At 38.8% G+C, this 20,267-nt stretch overlaps 2 protein-coding genes across 3 annotated transcripts in view; one reads left to right on the top strand and one right to left on the bottom strand.

The window, feature by feature from the left end:
• ero1a (endoplasmic reticulum oxidoreductase 1 alpha) overlaps positions 1 to 11,173 on the bottom strand; it is a gene marked incomplete at its 3' end in the record, with an annotated part of 23,511 nt that extends 12,338 nt beyond the window's left edge. The window contains exons 1-13 of the mRNA XM_079264748.1: positions 11,084 to 11,173; positions 9,313 to 9,432; positions 9,139 to 9,222; positions 8,846 to 8,884; positions 8,405 to 8,481; positions 6,048 to 6,121; positions 5,637 to 5,757; positions 3,501 to 3,562; positions 3,390 to 3,416; positions 3,226 to 3,318; positions 2,905 to 3,151; positions 1,774 to 1,843; positions 20 to 106 (exon numbers count right to left, since the gene is read on the bottom strand). Of these exons, the coding sequence (XP_079120874.1) occupies positions 20 to 106; positions 1,774 to 1,843; positions 2,905 to 3,151; positions 3,226 to 3,318; positions 3,390 to 3,416; positions 3,501 to 3,562; positions 5,637 to 5,757; positions 6,048 to 6,121; positions 8,405 to 8,481; positions 8,846 to 8,884; positions 9,139 to 9,222; positions 9,313 to 9,432; positions 11,084 to 11,152 (1,170 nt within the window). The 5' untranslated portion in view covers positions 11,153 to 11,173. The remainder of the gene's footprint in view (positions 1 to 19; positions 107 to 1,773; positions 1,844 to 2,904; positions 3,152 to 3,225; positions 3,319 to 3,389; positions 3,417 to 3,500; positions 3,563 to 5,636; positions 5,758 to 6,047; positions 6,122 to 8,404; positions 8,482 to 8,845; positions 8,885 to 9,138; positions 9,223 to 9,312; positions 9,433 to 11,083) is intronic.
• A 5,732-nt stretch (positions 11,174 to 16,905) lies between these two features.
• The window catches only part of samd4a (sterile alpha motif domain containing 4A), a 59,739-nt gene continuing 56,377 nt past the window's right edge, over positions 16,906 to 20,267 (top strand). For both annotated transcript variants that reach the window (XM_079241919.1, XM_079241918.1), the window contains exons 1-2: positions 16,906 to 17,033; positions 18,011 to 18,675. In XM_079241919.1, the coding sequence (XP_079098045.1) occupies positions 18,480 to 18,675 (196 nt within the window). In that variant the 5' untranslated portion in view covers positions 16,906 to 17,033; positions 18,011 to 18,479. The remainder of the gene's footprint in view (positions 17,034 to 18,010; positions 18,676 to 20,267) is intronic.

Here is a 20,267-nt window from a genome sequence, read left to right as displayed (position 1 = left end):
TATGTGGATGAAGGAGTACCTGAAGTTTTCCCCACAGGCGACATTTAAAGCACCCGACACAGTCCATGATCCTGGAGATGTTGAGGAAGGCCAGTCTGATGTCCTCCTGCATTCACACCATAGAAGAAAAGTTGTGTCAACTTAACACATTTAGAGATATTTGTCAGACTCATGGCAGCTGCACGTTTCTAACACAAACTCACAGCTGCTCCCGGTTTCCAAAATGAAAAATTAAACATCTTTAAAGTAGAGGCCTGCATGGGAGCTGGGACCCCACAGGTCCCAGTGGGCAGTTTTCACGTTGCACTGGGCAGGAATGAGTATCTTATTTATCTGTTGACAGTTCTTAATGTATCTCATGGTTTTCAGCTGTTTATAAGCTGTGATATTTGCACATTAGTTACTCTTTTTATAACTATATGTATCTTTTGAAAGAATAAACTCATTTATTCTTCTGTTATAAACAAAAGCCAAAAGAATTAAACAGTTCTAATAAAACAATGCATGGTAATGCCTTTTGGTTGATCTATATATGGATTTATTGGGAGCGAGTGGGAGTGACTGAGGAGGCAGAATGTTAGTGGGAGTGGGTGGGAGCAGGAATGGAAAAAAAATAGTCCCACACGGGGCTCTAAGTCAAGTTGTAGTCAGTTTTAGGTTCTTATTAAAAAAAGAGAAGGGGCAAAACAGAAAAACAAACAATTCAACCTGAATATATTATAGACAATAGATCTGATTTTATTTAGATTGTTCAAATTTGATTGCTTTTATTTTTTATTGTTTTTAGATGACTGTAATTTTTTTTTTTTTTTTTAAATTGTCCCTATGTATGTTATTTATTCTGTCTTTTTTTGTTTGTTTTTTTTAAACCCCCCCCCCCCACTTTGGTCAAAATTGTTGTTTTTAAAGTGTGTTAAAAATAAAGTTAAATTGTATTGTATTGTATTTATTAAATCACCACATTATCCAGGTAACGATGTGAAAGTAGTGAAGTATTTAATGATTGTAACTGATGGAGGAGGAGCTCTAATGCAACTGCCTGATCAGGCTGCTGAACATTTTCACAAATCTCCTGATTTTTAGCGATTTTAAACACAAAAAAATTATTTTCATTTATTATACTATATATTATACTACAGTCATTAAGCAGACGGTTTTATCTGCAGCGACTTACATCTGAGAGTGAGAACAACACAAGCAAGACATTAGCATATAATATGTAAGTGCTGGTCAGACTGGTGCCAGTCCAGATGGATGTAGATGTTGCCATGTAGCGCTACAGGCAGAGATTTTTTATTTTTTTTTTTTTATTTATTTATTTTTTTTATTGTGTGCATAAAAATTAAAATGCATACAAAAAAATATGTCCTATGATCACAGCATTTATACAACGGTCCAAACATAAAGTTTTGTCATATAAGTTGCTGATATCAGGATTTTGGTCTATTCCTTTAAACAGAGGGCTTATTTGATATTTTTACGTGTAATTTTTGCACATATACACATTTTAGCCCAATTTGATGCATTAAATCATGCATTTATCATTTTCCCCGTGACACTGCAGACTTCCAGTAAAAATCTGGACAAACTCAAAGTGCACATGTAAAACCATTTTTAGCAGAATGACTGAAATTCTTGAGGCATTATTGGCTCCAATGTGCCAAACAAGGCATTTCTCTCATCTGACAAATATTTTCTTTTCTAGAATCATCAAACTAAGTATCAGCAGGATCAGAGCAGAAAGGATGTGCATAGGTGAATTTAAATGAAGACCTTCAGTTTAGCTGCTTCCGTTTCATCCCCAGCAAACAGAGTTGTCTCATCAAAGTGCAACGGGAAAGATCTGGAAGAGCAACGAGGAAGAGGAGCGTCACAACAAAACGGTTCAATAGTTAGTTTAACAAAAACATGAAAGTTGGAGACAAAAATACACTTAAAACAGCTGCTGTGATTCACATCTCTTACACATTCAAGTGGAATGCAACAGGTTGAAACGCTCGGGTGGGATTTTGGGAGAGCCGTGCAAAAACCAAAATACAGAAAACCTCAATGAACCGAAGCAACACTGTGAAGAAGAGAGGAAGAAACTTCTCTCCAACCATGTGAGAAACTGATTATGTCCGAAGACGCGCAAGCTGCTAAATCTGGGGGGTCCAGCTCCGGTCCTCCAGGGCCACAATCCTGCAGGTTTTCCATGCATCCCTGCTCCAACAGACCAGTCACTGAGCAGAACTTCATAGGCTGCTGGATCCATTCAAAGGAAACCAGGTGTGTTGGAACATGGATACATCGAAAACCCACAGAACAGCGCCATCGAGGACCGACTTTGGACACCCCCTGTGCTAAATGATGGAGTCAACCTGCACTTTACGGGTGGAAAAAAATCGAATCGAAAAAATCTGGATTTTTTTGCTTCACAATTTTAAAATCAATTTTTTGTTAAAAAAATAAATAACTAAAAAAATTTTCAAATAAAAATAATCCAGTATAAAATTTTAGTCATTTTCATTGTTTTTATTGATCTTTTTACTTGTCTTCTTGGGCATTATAGCAGCAGAACGATGGTCTGGCTACTGTTTTGTTTTTTCCTAATTGAAATCAAGAAAAATGACCTGCAAAAAAAAAAAAGAAATTTTATACGTAATATTTCGTTTTTAATCTACAAAAATCAGCAATATCGAAGAATTGTAAGAATTGCAATTTAAATCGTATCAGCACACAAAAAAAACGGAATTGAATTGGGAGAAAAGTGTATCGTCACAGCTCTACTGCACTTTACTAAAGAGAAGAATTACCTGGAAAAAAAACAAAAAAACATGCTGCATGAGGAACTAAAATAAAGAGAATGTGGGGAGAATTGCAGGAGTTACTGAATCAGTTTGCGTTTCGGGTTCTCAGACGGACCTGGCCTTCTGCAGGAGGTGCAGCAGCTGCTTCTTGTGTTTCTGGTCCTCCTCCGGCCGGCCGGTGTACAGCCGGAACGACGCCTGCTGGAAGAACGGCAAAGCTTTGGCCAGCGCTCGCAGCTCTATCAGGTACAGGAAGTAGAGGTTGCGGAGCCTCTTGGGCCCCTCGCCAACCGTCATCTCCGAGTCAAAACGCTTTCTGAACTCCGACACGTTGTGACCCCACTTCCTCTGAAACCAGCTGTCTGCAGGACAGAAGCTGCGATGTAAAGAAGACAGCCAAGGAAAACAACCGTATGGGAGTGTCTGTGTGTCTCACCATCCAGAGGATATCTGGCGCTCAGGTGTATGTTGATGCTGGCGTGGAGCCCAGAGATAAGCCGGTAGAAAGCTCTCTTCTCCACACACTGGCCTGAAACGGAGAGCGTCAACACAAAGACCGGACGACGCTCTGAAACGGCTGCAGGTGAAAAATCAGCTTACCTTCCAGCCAGCTGTAGAAGCTCCTCACTGTAGAGAAAGAAGCGCGGTCAGACCGGTGGGATTGACTAAATAAATAAAGATGGCGGCATGAGAATATGAAATCAGTCTTACCTTCATTCCTCGAACTGCTCTGGAATGAGTTGGGAATAAGTGGCCGCTTGATGGTGTAAGGTCTGGGAAAGAGGTGACGTGTTGTTAGAAGAGAAATACTCCTTGTCTGAAGTGTTTGGAGCGACGACATGAAATTAACAACCACTCAGAAGTTCTCTTTAATCAGGTTTTTGGGTTTTTTTGTTTTTAAATGAGACAAAAAAAATATTCATACTTTATCTTTTAGTCACAAGAGCAAAGCTTTTTGGGAGACAGTGATGCTGGGAATGCTGTGGAAAACGCTGCCAGTTGCTGCATAGAGCAACAACCAATGACGGCACCAGACTGAAAAGTAATCACTGCTTCTTAATATTACACCCATAGACAGTTATTTACAGTTAAATGATTCATTAAGGTCTTCCATTGATCAAAATGTGGCTTTACTTTCCTGTTGAGATCTGGGAAAATGGAAATTAGCCGTTCTGCTAGTACAGGGATCCTCAGTCCTGGTCCTCGAGGGCCAGCATCCTGCAGGTTTTCCAAGTGTCCCTGCTGGAACACACCTGACTCTGACTCAGACAAGCTCTGCACATTTCTGCTAAAGAAACACTAATTTGAATCAGGTGAGTTGCAGTGGGGACACTTGGAAAACCTGCAGGACAACAGCTCTTGCGGAACAGGATTGAGCATCCCTGTGCTACTATTGGCCACCACTACATCATCACCTGACAGGATACATGAGCTCTGTGTCAGCAAATACAAACTTGGTTTACAGAAAAGCTGGAAACTTACATCTTTATCTAAGATCTGTGTACTTTAAATGTAAATCTGGAGACAATCAGAGAAAAAAATATATCACTAAAACAAGTACCAGCATTCAGGAAGGTTGTACAATCAGCAGATAAATCAGCAGATAAACTGATGACTGGTTAGGGTGTAAAAGAGAGTCATCTAAAAGTTCCATAATAATAATATTTCTCATTGCTTGGTTGCAAAAAAAAAAAAAAAAAAAAAAAAAAAAAAGTGGTCAAACCACATTTACTCTCTGACTTTCTCAGTGAGTCTGAGAAAATCTGTGTGTGTAAAAGCAGGTAGAAATCATCACTGGTTGATCTGTGAGAACTTGAGGCAGAACTACAAGAAAGGCCATCATGCCACCATGATCAATAAGCCCACATGGACTCAGAAAAACCTTGGAAAAGCCTTCTCACTTAATGCAATCCACCGCTGCATCCACAATGTAACATGAAACTGTTAGAAGAAGACATAACTGTTGAAATATGTGGACAAAATCTCAAGACGCCATCTCATCTCAGGTGGACAGAAAGACAGCTTACACAGATGATGTGGTGGGAGGAGGAGTCTACATTCTACCGCTGTTTTTGGGAAGAACAGAAGTCTGCTTCACAACGTCAAAGACAAGAAAAGATTCCCGGTTGTTATGTGAGAAAGCAGTGATGGTGCAGAGGAGCATCAATGTCCACAGATGACTCTATAGTGCAGGGGTGTGCAAAACTGGTCCTTTGTGGCTACAGCATGCAGGTTTTAGAGGTTTTCCTGCTCAAACACCTGATTTTAATTTAAATGGCTCTCCTCGACAGCTTGCTGTCAAGTGCTGTCCAGCATGTTGACCAAGCGGCAACTTCTGGCGGTTAAAAGTGAATATTCATCACTGTCGACAGTGACGGAATTAAAGTTTTTAGTGAAGTTTTATTTGTCTAATTTTTTTTTTTAATTTATCAGGCTGTATTCGCAGTTACACAGCTTGGAATTATTTTTACAACCCTTGTTATTTTCTCATAGTCACTGAGCAAAAAACTTTTAATAAAGGATTCTGTTCTCACATTTCAGACTTGTTTGGTTGTGCTAACTACATTATTGTAGTATACAAATACAACTAGAACTTTGTAATTAACTATGAAAATTTAATTTAGTAGCCTTTAGTGTTATTTTGGTGAAAGATTTCTTGTTTAAAATTAGGCTAAATTGGTATTTATTTATTGCTATTTTTTATTGTAATCGTGACAAACGGCAGGAATTGTTGTGATAAATTTTCAGACCATATTACCCCCCCCCCCACCCCCCCCCCCCCCCTACTGACGAGCATTAAATCAAAATTTGTGGACACACTCATTTGGATTGTGACGGACAAATTACTTGAAGCAGTTCTCCTCGTAGATGCTGTTCCAGATCTGCCAGGCCTCGGGTCCCTTGTATCCCGTGAAACGCTCAGGATTTAGCAGCAGGTCAACGTACTGAGAATCCGGTGACTCTTCATCTAGAAAACAGCAACACTTCAGTCACCCACACGGCATTAAATGTCAGAAAATCTGCATAAGAAAACATCTTTTACACAGTTTTTGCTCTTATATGAAGTTGTAATTCATCTTTAAAGGGTCTTAATGTCTCCTTTTAATAAAATCTTTTATAATAACGTCTCCAATACTTTTTGTAGTACGTGTCCTTACCGCTGAGACGCAGACTAGTATTTACAGCATGAATGCAGGGGGAGAGATCCTTTCTTTTATTTAATTCACTAATTTAGTTTGTGAACAGACTTGAGCTTACCATCAACCACGCAGAAGCGCTCCGCCTCGTCGTCGTGTTTGCTCCAGTTCAGCAGCGCTTTGCGGGTGTCATCACTGAAAAAAGGAAAAAAATGCGGGTTTGGTTTCAGCGGTTTGGCTCAACATCACATCAAGAGGTCAAAGGTCACACGATAACATGCTACTTAAAACCCTTTAAACAGCCTGCTTTACCGTTACGGTAGAGCAAAATTTTAAATGGCATCAAAACATTTAAAAAAATGTCTGGAATAAAAAACGCGACCTTGAGCACGCCTCCACCTGTGTCCCTTAGTGAGGCGTAAAACTGGGGTGGATGTATGTCAGGAACATGAGGAATCTTTCACTTTCCTCCATAAAATAAACATGATATTAGTTAAAAATTGTTCTTATTTTATTGCAACTACCAACATCAGGTTACCATGGATACATGTTGACTTGACATATTATAATTAAATATAATTACTAAACTCTTCAGCTGCTTTTTCTTTTTTACCATTTGGTGGAGAAAAATGTGGAAATATTCCTACATGAGCTGTTTCTACCTCTTGGTTTTATTATTTAACACCAAAGTTACTGTTTCAAATTTTGATAATTTTACAATATTATAAACAGTTATCTAAAATACATGTTAATAACATTGATTCTTATTTTTATTGTTGAAAGCAGAAAAAGCAAAGAAACTTTTATCCTTCCTTTTTTTTTAGTACAAACTTTCAAAAGGGTTAAAAAAAAACTAAAAAAAAAACTTTCTAAACAATTGAACTTCTCATTTTACTGTCATTTCTGTAAATTCTTAAACCTTAAAGACTGAACACCCGTTCCAGCTCCAGTTTTTTCATATTAATTCTATGTTGAACTGATGAGTTTCTTCTTGTTAGAAATGACGAATAAAACAAGGAACAGGATCGTGGGAAAGTTATTTATCATCCAAACGTCTTTGTCTTTTCCTTTCAGATACAGTGTTTCACACATTCCAGCTTTGCAGACATCCAAACTTTAACAAGCTAATGCAGGATTGTGTGTAAACACACACACACACACACACACACACACACACACACACACACACACACACACACACACACACACACACACACACACACACACACACACACACACACTGGTGCATGACTGAGAACAAAAGGATGTGTGTTTGCCACAAAAGTCCTTCAAAATTTTATACTTAAAAGTTTCCTTGAAATTTGAACCATACTTCACATCCACACCACAACTTGGATCACACTTGTCAGTTTCTTTTCACCTATTTCTATATTATTTTGATTTGATTTGATTGATTTGATTATTTCTTTATCAATTGTTTTTTAACTTATCTAATATTTTAAATTAATAATAATAATTAATAATTGTTTTAAATTCATCATGACCGTTCTGTGTTAGTTTCTGACTGATGGATGCACCTACAGCAGCTGCTTTTGTGCCACATTTTGCTGAAATGAGAAATATTTCTCTTCATCTTCTAATCACCTCTGGAGGAAAACATCTATTAATGGAGTAAAAGCTAAACTCAATTCAAGCTTAAGCATGTCAGCTAATAAATGTAAGTTACTGCAGTAACGTCTGGATTAAGAAATATATTTAAAGTTTAATCTTAAGTCTTTCAGTCACTTAATAAATGTGCAGTGTACAACTGTGTGTTATGTTAGATTTGTAGGGGAGAATATAAGTAATAGATTATATAAAACAGGGTTTGGAGCAAAGTTTTTACTATAAAGTGAAGCAGAATGTCTCAGAAATGGTCCATATTAAATATAATAAATCAGTTTTCAGGGGTTAACCTGTCAGCTTGTTGTGATTTCTATAAAATTACTGCAATCCTCAAAATAAAAGGCTGCAAAGCATTGTCTGCAAAGACTGAAATACATTAATTAAAAACCATAAAATTTATATAGTCTAACAAATTGTAACAAAAATGATCATTTTATGACTGAATATTTTTAACTAGCATAAAATCATGCTAATTTATATAATAAAGCTCCATCAGAGTGTCCTACAAGGGAGAGTCGGCCTGTTAGCGCCATGTAAAGTACATAGAAGAGAATAAAGGACATATTGAAGACCTCACTGATGAAGAGAAGATATGAAGAGACAAAGCAAAAACAAAATTTAAGTGTTTTGGTTTTTCCAATCTTACAAAAAAAAAAAAAAATAAATAAAAAAATAAAAAAAAGATTTAAAAAAAAAAAAAAAAAAATTAATTGCTGCAATTCCAAACCTGACCACTAGATGGCAGCTCACGCTACACGCTGCTCCTTTAAAATTCATTATTGCAACAAAAGGAAACTGGGAAAATGGTGTTTGTTCTGTCAGTACATGTTGACTTTAACGGACAAGACTCACCTTAGAGAGACGTCCACCGCTCCGAGATGCTTCGCCTGCTCGCATTCATCAAGCTTTTCGCTTGCTTCTGCTGAATACTGAACACACACAAGCTCTGTCAGCTGCGAGAATTTTTTAACCTTTATTTAACCAGGAAAGTCCCATTGACATTAAAAACCTCTTTTTCATGGAAGTCCTGGCCAAGAAGTAGCAAAACGTTATAGACATGGACATGAGGACACACAGAAAATGAATTAAAAACAGATCTTACAGGAAGTGGAAGGAAGGTGATTTTTATATTAAATGTAAGCGCGTTCACTTTTAACTAAACTAAATCAATTAAATAAAAAGCAAACAGCTCTGTTTAACATTATTAAAATGTATCAGCTTAAATTGTAGAAGAATTTACACAAAGGAAACCATTTGCTCTGCAGGTCTCAGTACTGATCCAGACTGACTCACCTTGTGTGAGGAGGATCGGATCCCTTCAGGCACCTCGTTCTGAGAGCAAAACACAGTTTTAATCAGTCTGATGTGACTAATTATCCACTTATACCTAGAATCCATATGTGATCTACATCTGGATATAACCATCACACACTATGTACAGTGACACATGCTTTAAAGGCGTTTATGCTCCATTTGTGTGACTGCCTTCAGTTCATAACAGAAATAATCCTACAGATGATACTAAAACAGAAATCACATGTTAGTTTCAGGCCATAAAGGTTGGTTTCCATCAGGTGGAGACTTACAGGTGAGCAGGGCATCACAGCGCAGTCCTTCAGACCACAGTGGCTGCTGGCCATCCAGAATGGACACGGTTTATTCAGGTTCACCTGCAAGTCCGGTGAACACAAACCCTGAGCGACAGTTTCCTCTGCATATGTGTGTGTGTGTGTGTGTGTTGATGTATACACGTAAAGTACCTTGTAGAATCTGAAGTAATCAGACTCCAGGAGAGCTTGAAGTTTAGGGAAAAGCTGTTCATTGTTGAAACTGTCTATGGTTTCCACGTCACAGGCACAATCGTCCAAACTCCCTGAAACCTGAGGAGGAAATCAGCAGATTAGCGGCTAAATTAACGTTGGGATCATAAATACAGCTTTAGTTTGGTTTAAGTTGTACATACAGTTCTGCTCATATGAATTAATCTCCTTTCATTAAAGAAAAGGCTGAATTTACAACAGTCACTCAAATAACTGGAGACTTAAAAAAGAAACAAGAACTAAAAATGTGCAAAAATATAATTTAGTAATATAAGACACTGGTTTTTTTTTTAAATTTAATTGAGTCGAAGAAAGAAAAAACAAACAAACAAAGAAATGTGTCCTGGACAAATGAGAGACTTTTCTGTTGAACAGTGGGACAAAATACCTGTCAACAGGTGCAGAAGTCTGACTGAGAGGAACAGAAAACACCTGACTGGAGCGGAAACATTAAAGGATTGTTCAACTAAATATTACTTTATGACTGATGGAATATGTAATAAATTATCTTATTTGTTTGCTTTTTTAAAAAATAAATTTCTATTGAACCAGAATTAGAAAATAATATAATGATTTTTATAAAATTTTTATTTATATTACTTTAGTCAATTTCAGTTTGTTTTACAGGCAGCTGTTTTTTTCCTTCTTTAATGAAAGGGTATGAATAAATATGAGCACAGCTGTATGTGGCAGATTCCGCTTTATACATGGTAATACTTTGCCATCTTTCATTCTGGTTCATTTTGGTGTTGCAGGGTTCTGTTCTTGGACCAGTTCTGATCTCTCTCTGCTTAAATTTTCATTCTTATTCTGATTAAAACCTGAACAAATCCAGTTTCTGAATTTGCAGGCTTATCTTGGAGACAGAAAAACATGGATGATCTTTCATTTTCTTTTATTTCTTTAAATTTCTATTAACTGTTTTTATAATTTTTTTTTTTATAATTTTTTATTTATTTATTTAATTTTTTTTATAAATCTGCGATGGACTGGCGAGCTGTCCAGGGTGTACCCTGCCTGTCGCCCGAAGCCAGCTGGGATAGGCTCCAGCTTCCCCGCGACCCTGAATTGGATTAAGCGGTTCAGAAAATGAATGAACGAATTAATGCTTTTATAAATATTTTCTTAACACTACCCACAGTTATAGCATTTATTTGTTTTTTGCTGGTGTTTTTCATTACTTTATAAGCACTTATTTGCATTTTGCTTTAAAAAGTCTTATATAAATAATTATTTTATCTGTTTTTCAGAATTGAGGCAGAAACTGATTTCTCTCTTTCTCAGAGGCCATGTTAAATACAACTCAGTATGCTTTTGAGTTTATTAGTTTTCATTTAGTTTGATGGTTTACATGTAATGTTTGAATTGTTACACCTTCATCCCTTTCAGTACTTTTACTTCCCTTTAGCCTAATAATTACAGACACTGTCTCAGTTTAGAGATGCTTAAATCAGCTGATGGAGCAGTAGCTCTGAAGGTCTACTGAGACCCAACAAGTCAAACAAAAACATCCAAACTGATGTTTCTCCTCCATTCAGGGTCCAAAACTGAGGCAAAATAACAAAAACATGAATTATTTTCCACGTGAGCTTCTTTCCTGTTTGCTTTTAAAGTAACTTTTTAAAAGAAGAAGCTTCGTATAGTCCAAGTCCAGTTTGTAGAGCATATGTGGCAACGAAACAACAGAAAATACAGGCAAACAGCTGCTCACCTGACAGAAACACCTGCTGCGCGCGAGCCCAGGTACCTGTAAGAGGACCAGGAAGACCACCAGCTTCATGACGACCACTTTCCACTGAGTCTGAGACAACACCCGGACCTGGTGGTAGGGTTGTTTGAAATGAGGAAACCTGATCACCTTGTTCAGCAGCTGTAGCTGTGGGGAGGCGGTGATCCGACGTGAGCTGTCGCTTCCTGACATTTCCTCATTTCCAGCCCGCGACGTGCCGTACGTGACGTCCAGCAGCTGGAATGACGCAATGCAAGCCTTAAAACTCATTAGCTTACATTTTTATACTTTTCACTCATTAAAATATACAAATAACCAGTTCTGAATCACTGCATGGACTTTTAAGGGTCATATTAATTTTTTGTAAACAGATTAATAATCAATAGGACAATTTGTCTGTAGTTTTTACTCATTTTATGAGATAAATTCAAACTAATAAACGTTTTTAAAAAGTTTTAATTGATATTTAAATAAATTTTTTTTAAAAAATATGAATCAAAACTAAATTAAACGCCCAAAGAAAAATGAAAATAAAAAAAATGTTCCGTTCAGTTTTATTGAGATGTAATACCAAATATTACCACAAGGTGGCGCAAAATTGCTTTAAATCAAGGGGGGCCCAAGTTCGGTCCTCTAGACCTACAATCCTGCAACTTTTTAGATGCAACCCTTCTCCAACACACCTGAATAAAATAAAAGCCTCGTTAACAGGTCATTGCAGAGCTGGATGACATGCAGATGAGGAAATTCAGCGATTTGATTCATGTGTTTTGGAGAAGGAATACACCTAAAGTTGCAGGATTGTAGCTCTGGAAGACTGGAGCTGGGCACCTCTGTTTTAAACATGCCAAACTCCCTTTGATGTGTTTGTTTTTATTCTAAACCAAAGAATAACATATCTATTTTTAGAAATGTGTACTCAGAATCTCATTACTTGAAATAAAATGATTTGCAAGGTGTTCTAAATTTTTGTTATTGTGTGTAGAAGTCGGCTACTGGCTCACCCCAAACCCAGTAGCTAATATTTACATCTGTGTATTTTACAAAGCTATTAAAAAACTTCATCTAAATCAGTTTATTTCTATTTTACTTACAAGGAACCATACATTTTATGATCTTTAATGTGGCCTTCAGTAATATTTCTCTAGAAAACTTGTAGGATAAACCAGCGGTGTGTCTACACAAAACACAACACTTTGCAAATAACCTATTTCAAATGGTGTCTTTAGGTATAAAAGTTGTTTGCATTTCTCTAGTTGCTCAATACAAAATGCTAAAAAAAACAAAAAAAACAAAACACTTTTGCACCAACAAGGTGAATCTCCAGGAGCTTGTAAATGAAAACTTAGCATATCACACCATATGTGGCTCTAAAATCTAAAAGTATGAACTTCTAAAGAGAGATGTCCTAAACCCTTTATAGGACACTCAATGAAATACCTTGAAATGAGATGTTTTAACCTAAAATTGTCCTTCTGGTATGTACCTGGACCTCCATTGTGTTATGTTTTTTTTTTTTAAAAATTGCTTTTTGCTGAAAATGAAAGAAAACAAAGTGATCAAAAATAGTCCCTTGCCTGATAAAGGGTTAAGAAATAAAAACAAGCCTACCAAAGTCTCAACACTGGACATGAGATATTTATCTTGACCGAAGGCTCATCAGAAATGGTTTCCATGGAGGGGTAGCTGTCAAAAAAACATTTTGCAGATAACAGAAAGAGATAAACTCCACTTGGGAGATGATTCATTCTGAAGCCTGAAAAAAACAGCTTGACAAATCTACATGTTCCTCCACAAACACTTCTCCATCTTCGGTATGTTTTTAAAAACAACTAAATTACTATAGAAGATTTGGATTAAATATCTTTTATTTCAAAAGTTAAAATGGTGAACACACCGTGTTTTTACTTTCACCTGATGAGGAAATTCTTTCTTCTCTTGTGGCTTTTTGTTGTGTAAAACTTATTCCAGGCATCATCTCCCCATCATCATCATCAAACTGCATGTTTATGACTTGTGATTCCTAATAGTGACCACTAGGGGGTGACTTCTCTCAGTGAAAAAGATTACTGCAGTCTTAAAGCCATGTAGAGCACCTGAGGAGGGCCCACCTGACCTCCAGGTGGACGACCACATAACTAAACTAACCCTGAGAAGCTACAGTAGTAATAATATGATACTGGCCACTTAATTGGGTCCACCTTGCTCGTACCAGGTCGGACCATTTCCTTCAGACTGACTTTTGTTTTGTTGGTGTCTTAGCTTCAACAAGGTGTTGGAAACATTCCTCGCAGATTTTGCTCCATGTTGACATGAAGCATCACACAGCTGCTGCACATCCATGATGAGAATCTCCTGTTCCACCACATCCCAAAGCTGCTCTACTGGACTGGGATCTGGTGGAGACTCATCAGACCAGCAACGCTTCTCCTTATTGTCCAGTTCTGGTGAGTGTGTGTGAATTTGGTTATGTGTGAAAATCCCATCAGATCAGCAGTTTCTGATGTAACATGCAAAGTCACTTAAATCCCCTTTGTTCCTGATTCTGATGCTCATCAGCACCTCCTCTTCATCATGTCTACATCACTAGCTGTTTTGTGTTGGTGCCATTGGTTAGTTAGATATTTGCATTCACAATGAACTGAAGAATTATGCCCATTAAAGCAGCTGGTAGACATAATTATTCCTGGATGTATTATAACTAATAACATTTATAATAATCTATTAATCTTCATATGTAATTTCTTTTAAATAACTTATTTTAATTCACTGCATGTTGTTATTTTACCTGGTTATTCTTCTTTAAAGTTGTGTAAAACTGACCTGTTACTGACACAACATCCAGCTTCTGTATGTTGTTATTTTTCCTGGTTATTCTTCTTTACTTCATTTTTAACTGTTTAAACTCTGTTACACCTAAAATATTTGTCTCACTTAATAAACAGGTGCTTACCTGTTTATTTAAATAAACACATAACGTATATAACTGTGAAATAAGATAAAGCAAAAAAATTTCATGAATATAAAGTAGAAATGAAAGAAAATAATTTGGTGAAGTTAATTAAAGAGGTGGTAACCTTTTTTTCCTTTTACAATTTTTTGTTTTTTTCTGGACCCCCCAACTTACACACTCTCTCTATTTTGGTTCCTCCTCGCGCTGCCAAGCCCCTGACGTAATGCTCCGCCGTTAATGATAAGCATGTGGAAACGAGCAGCGCGAGCGCCTCTCGACGTCAAACTAGCCGGAACACAACCGGAAGGCGACAAGCTCGACCTTCAAAATAATGTCATCTACATGCATTTGACTGCAGTGTCACAGCACGAACCATTTTCCAAAGAAAAATACTTTGTTTAAATCGTTTAGCCTTCATCAGAGTATTGTCAGATAAATATGTCATAAAAATAAAATAAATTGGACTTTGTTTTCATGAAAAATGTCTTGACATGTATAAAATAATATCCTTGCACCAGTGAGGTGATTCCAGAAGAGTTATTTAATGAAAATGTTGCATATCTCAACAAGGTGTGGACTGAGTCCAAAGACATTTTAATATGAGTGTTTGGTGGGAGTTCCTCAGGACAATATCTTGGGCCCTTTACTATTATGAAAGTATAATTACCTTTGCCATCATGCACTCTAGCTCATTGTTGTGCACAGATAAGACAGTTACTTCTGTATTGGGACCAAATACTGAGACAATTAACGATAAACTCAATGAAGATCTGCAGTCCTTGCATGGGGGACTGCAAAGTAATCATTTAACAATCAACTTAAAAAAAAAAAGAATGCATGTATTTCCACTCTCCAATGAGACAAGTAGTCACGTTAAGTCCTTTATCCATTGGAAACCAAACGTTTAAATGTATATACATACAAGTACCTGGGGATCATGCTTTATTCTGATCTCACATACAGCGAGCAAGTGCAAAACCTGAAAACTAAATCAAAAATGGTTTGTCTACCGTAAAAAATGAGATCATATCTATCTCAGGCAGTTTCTAAGGTGCAATAGTTCTTTCTAATGTGTCATTTTGTTAACCTGCTCAGTCACTAAAAAAAATAATGAAATCCTCAAGCCAGTGGTAAGACTGTAATAGAGTATTTAAGATCCACCACAGGCTCTTCTACTCTCTCAAGCCTGATTGCTTTGAATCCTTTCCTGCATATCATAAATAAAATGAAAAATAAAAGTTATAAGGAAATGTACAAGTGGAAGACTCACAAGAAAGTGTCATGAATAAAGATTTATTAGTCTGCACCTGGAATATCTACACCAATCCAGCAAATGTAGTTCAGAGGGATACATCATTCAAATATCCAGCATCTTAGCTTTCCAAAGGTGTAATATGTGTAGATACTTGGAAGGGAGATTGAAATAAATACACATTTATTTGTCTTATTCCATCAGTGGGACATTGGCAAAGCCAGATTATCCAATGGGCATTATGGTCTTGGGGCCCATGTGGAGCCCACGTAGGGCATTCACCAGCAGTTTGGACATAAAACAAAATGTACATAAAAGCCACATAGTTACACCACAGTGTCTAGTGTATTGCTATTGGTACCACTGGCTGAGAGATGTTAGAAATGTCGTTTTGCAGTGTATCATTCACAATTTTCACAATGTAGCAGTGAAGGGGGCCTCTGGAACACTCTGGGCCCATGGGGCTGTGCAATTTTAATCCGGCCCTGGACATCGGCTACCAACGTGGATCAGATTGAGTGAGGATTGGTATCAACTCTGGTCCAGTATTGATATCAAATGTCAAATCAAAAGAGCAAAACTTGCAACCGCTGTTTAAAATGACAATAAAACATTAATAAACTCGTGGCATATAGAGAATAAGAAGAACAAAAGTTTGTCATGACGTGTTAATAAAACTGTTATTAATAAATAAATCACGACACATTTCAGAGCACTTTGCTCTCAGACTGCAGGTTTACTGGTGGTTCCCAGAGTCTCAAAGAGTACTATGGGAGGAAGAGCCTTCACCTATCAAGCTCCTCTTTTATGGAACCAGCTCCCACCGTGGGTTCGGGAGGCAGACTCCCTCCACACCTTTAAGATCGAGCTGAAAACCTTCCTTTTCCATGATTCTTATAGTTAGGATATGAGCATCTCCTGAGTTGGAGTCTGCATGTACGGGACCCAACTGTCCAGGTTATGCTCTTTGCTCTTATAGTTATGGGTAGTCTAACCATCCATTACTTATGTAGCAATGGGGATGTTGCCTGATGTGCTGAAAAGTACCTCGCTCTATTTCTCTAATATATTAATGTATAAATATATGCCAATATTGCCGTCTCTAACTTATTCCTCCTTTTTTCTGCAGGTCTTCCTGAATAAGTGCAGTTGTACATGTTGATCTGTCTTTCCTGTCCTCTCCACCCCAACCAGTCGAGGCAGATGGCTGCCCTCCCTGGGCTGGGTTCTACCGGAGGTTTTCTTCCTGTTAAAGGGGAGTTTTTTCCTTCCCACTGTCGCCATGTGCAGCTCAGGATGGAGGATTGGATCCAAAGCATAATTCAATGCAATCAGTTGGTTTCTGTTATAGGATGTGCATGAATTGGCTTGAAGTTATGTGTCTGTTGATTCGTGTATGTAAAGTGCAGTGAAGTGTCACTATTCAAAAAAAGTTGAATTGAGTGTTTCTTGCCTCCCCCCATCTGAAATGGTCGCCTGGAACCTTTAACAAAAAGCCGCTTTATGTTGAAAAGCACAAGGGGAAGTAGTTGGCCGTGTCCCGCCTACCTTGATCGTGGTGTTTTAGACCAGAGGAGCCCGTCTACTGGAGGGAGACAGAGGAAAAGTTAGTCAAGATGGCAAATCCCACAGACCCGGAGTGAAGGGGCGCTGCTGCCCCCCTCCCCCAAAAAGCTGATCCCGTCGCCGTCCTGAAACAAACCCGACGATGCAAACTGCTCCTGCAGGTAGGAACCACCAGCAACTAACCGGCTATTTTTACCCCAACTCGCACATTGAAGTTCCTGCCTTTCTTAGAGTCTCTTTTACACTTCCAGAAAAAATGAAATAATGATCTTTTAGACGCTCCTGACACAAAGTGCTTCTATTATTTTCACTGGAACTCATGGAAACGCAAACTGGGAATCCACAGCCGCCAGTGTGTTTGTCTAACGCTGTTGGGAAGTCTTATATTTGCTGAGGGTAACTTAAAGTCACAGTTACTATACGGGAAATGCTTGATCTAAACAAATATGGATTGATTTATTATTAGTCTCTGTATGTTGCACAAACTGCACGCACCCCTTCCACGCGCAGACGTCCACATCCGCCAGAGATCACCGACTGAGTGCTGATGAAGCAAAGTGACAGTTTTAGACAAGGCTGGAGTCTGCTTTAGCTCACCCTCCAGCCCAAACCCCCCCCCCAGTATAACCAGCTTTTTCCTGGCTTTAGAAATACATCGTAACCTGTCATTGGAATAATAGAGGGAAGTGTCCACGGAGGTCCTTCCAGCGCGCAGTCGTGTCGTGGGTAACCCGGCGTCCTTTGGAAAATTCCGGGATGCAGCGCCAGTAGTACCGACAGCTGTATTTTTAGGAATGGGTGGATACCAAAAACATTTATTTTTATTTTTTTATTTTTGTCTGGGCGGTGAATGCCGCAAGCACACAGGCGACAGCGTAGTTTCCGACCTATAAATGCTTGTGTAACTTTATTTTAGGGCCTTTTAATTTGATTTTATTCAGAATTGTCCTGCTGCAGAGGCTTTAAAGTCTGCAGAGCTGAAGCAACAGGGACTCTGTCGCATTTCTGCTGAGCCTTTCCTCTCCAATCCTTGCACATGTGTAAAAGAGAGAGAGAGGGGGAGTCTACAAAGAGCCACAGAAAGCAGTGACTGTTAAATATGTGCTCCTTTTTCTAAAGTCTGACTTTTTTCCTGCAGGCCTGAGAGGGATTCCCTGAAGAAAAATGCCAGTAAGGCTGAAGCTGGTGTGACACAGCCTGAGCCGGAAGAAAGCTGACTCATCAAATATCAATCCCTCCGAGATTCGACTCAGATCACCTCTAATGCCTAGCTAGAAGAGCACCTCACTCCCCCCTTACTCTCACTAAAGGAGATTATCAGACAGGAGAAGGTGGTTGGAAACCCCTCCAGCAGAAATAAATCCAACAGCTGCTGCAGGCTAAACACATTTTTTTAAGCTGGTGTCCCACTGTCCCGGCTAATAATGACAACACTAAGAATGGTATTGCTGGTCTTCACTGATTGACCTCCTTGACAATTTCTCCAGAGAAATCCTTCACCCTGTTCGTGTTTTTACCGAAGCCATCGGGTGTAAAACGTTGGGGATAGCTCACTGAGTCCGCCCGGACCACCGCACTTAGTCCGCCTTCATCCCACCTTGCAGACCATGATGTTTCGTGATCAGGTGGGCGTGCTAGCCAGCTGGTTTAAGGGATGGAACGAGTGCGAGCAGACCGTGGCTCTGCTCTCCCTGCTGAAGAGGGTGAGTCGAACCCAGGCTCGCTTCTTGCAGCTCTGCTTGGAGCACTCGCTTGCTGAATGCACCGAGCTGCAGGTCTTGGAAGGAGAAGCCAACAATCCAGGTAGGAAAACTGGCTTCCTCTACCACATCATCCAACACACAGCACTGTAAATTCTTATCACCACCCTTTCATTTCTTTGTACAGTGCCAGGAAAACACTACTACTACTACTAGTTTGTTCTCAGAGCGAATGATTCATATATCCTCTGCTCGCACCTTCAAAATCAGTTTTTCAAGCCCACTTAACCTCTTCATCATGAGACCATCATAAGTACTTTGCACACCCGCTGACGCACCAATCCTACCTGCAGCAGACCAAAAACTCAGCTAAAAGATTCTACCAAGCACTGGCACCCAAACCAAACCCAACCCAACCAAACCCCAAGCGGTTATATGTTTCTTATTTCTGGATCCTCACTGTGTTGTTTATTATCAACATCAGCTGATGGGTTGCCAGGATGTTTGCCTGCGTAACGCCTCCCTTGTAACATCTACAGCTGCTCAGAGTGGCTTTTTTAGCTTGTACTTTTGCACCGCACCTCATCAGGCATTACTTTATTAATTCCTAGATTAATTGAGCTGCAGTACTCTGGTTTTAATTTAAAGTTATGTGATTTCCTTTGACTTTTTCCATTGTGTTCCACACATATTTACTCGGACAAAGTTACAGCTTTCTTTAAAGACCCAGATTGTACATAGAACTGTTGTGGTTATGAAGACATACTTAATTATGTCATTTCAGAGAAGAGGCAGAAAAACTGGCCCCATGAAGAAGAGGTTGTAAAGATTACAAGGAAGTGTTGCTCTGTGGAGAAATGTGTCTAGAGTTTTACACAGTACCGTAATAAAGATGTAATTACATGCATGCATGCTCATTCTGGCTCTTATAGTGAAAGCATGGAGCTATAAAAGGATAAATTCACACCTCATATCAGCAAACAAACACTGGAAACATTAATATTTTTAAAAAATTTTAAAAAATCAGAGCCCTTTAGATAAACCATGTGGACCAGAGGCGCTTTCTCCTCTTACAGTACGCCTTCAGTCAAACATCTTCTACCCCAGGCTGTCTTCTCATGTCAGAGACAATATTTAACTCCACAACCTTGTTCATTTTTCCACCATTTTTATTGGTTATAAAATCCTCATTTTCAGACTTCGAGGGCATGTGTTCCCAAAGGTGCTGCACTCCCTGACCAGGCAACAAACAAGTAAAACACATTAAGAGTTCAGACACCCCGCAAGCATTAGAGGACATTTCCTGTCTGAACACCCATCAGGAGTAATAAATAGCTGCATCAATGATTGCGATGAGCTGAAGCAGGTTGAAATATGATTGTAAAACGAGCTTGTTTAGCGTTTTTTCAAAGCTAAACATCACTGGGGAGGGATGGAGACGTCAGCTGGTCAGCGTGCCACCCTATAGTCCTGTAGTACTGTCTGAGTTGGTATCGTGCCCAACCAGCCGAAGGGTGGGTGGTGGTGGGGGGGGGGGGGTATGGCTGAGTTTTGTTGCATCACACTGCAGTGTGGCCATGGTAACAGAAAGCCTGGTAACTGACTGGGCTCATGAAAAATAGAGTGAAGTGCTGCTTGCGATGGAGAGCGAGCTTCTGTGTTCCCGTGGCAGCATCTGCATGCAGTATCACATCT

The sequence above is a fragment of the Telmatherina bonti genome (genome assembly GCF_933228915.1).
Source record: "Telmatherina bonti genome assembly, chromosome: 1".
NCBI lineage: Eukaryota > Metazoa > Chordata > Actinopteri > Atheriniformes > Telmatherinidae > Telmatherina > Telmatherina bonti.
The sequence above is the reverse complement of the archived record's forward strand: the minus strand, read 5'-3'. Positions and strand labels throughout refer to the sequence as shown.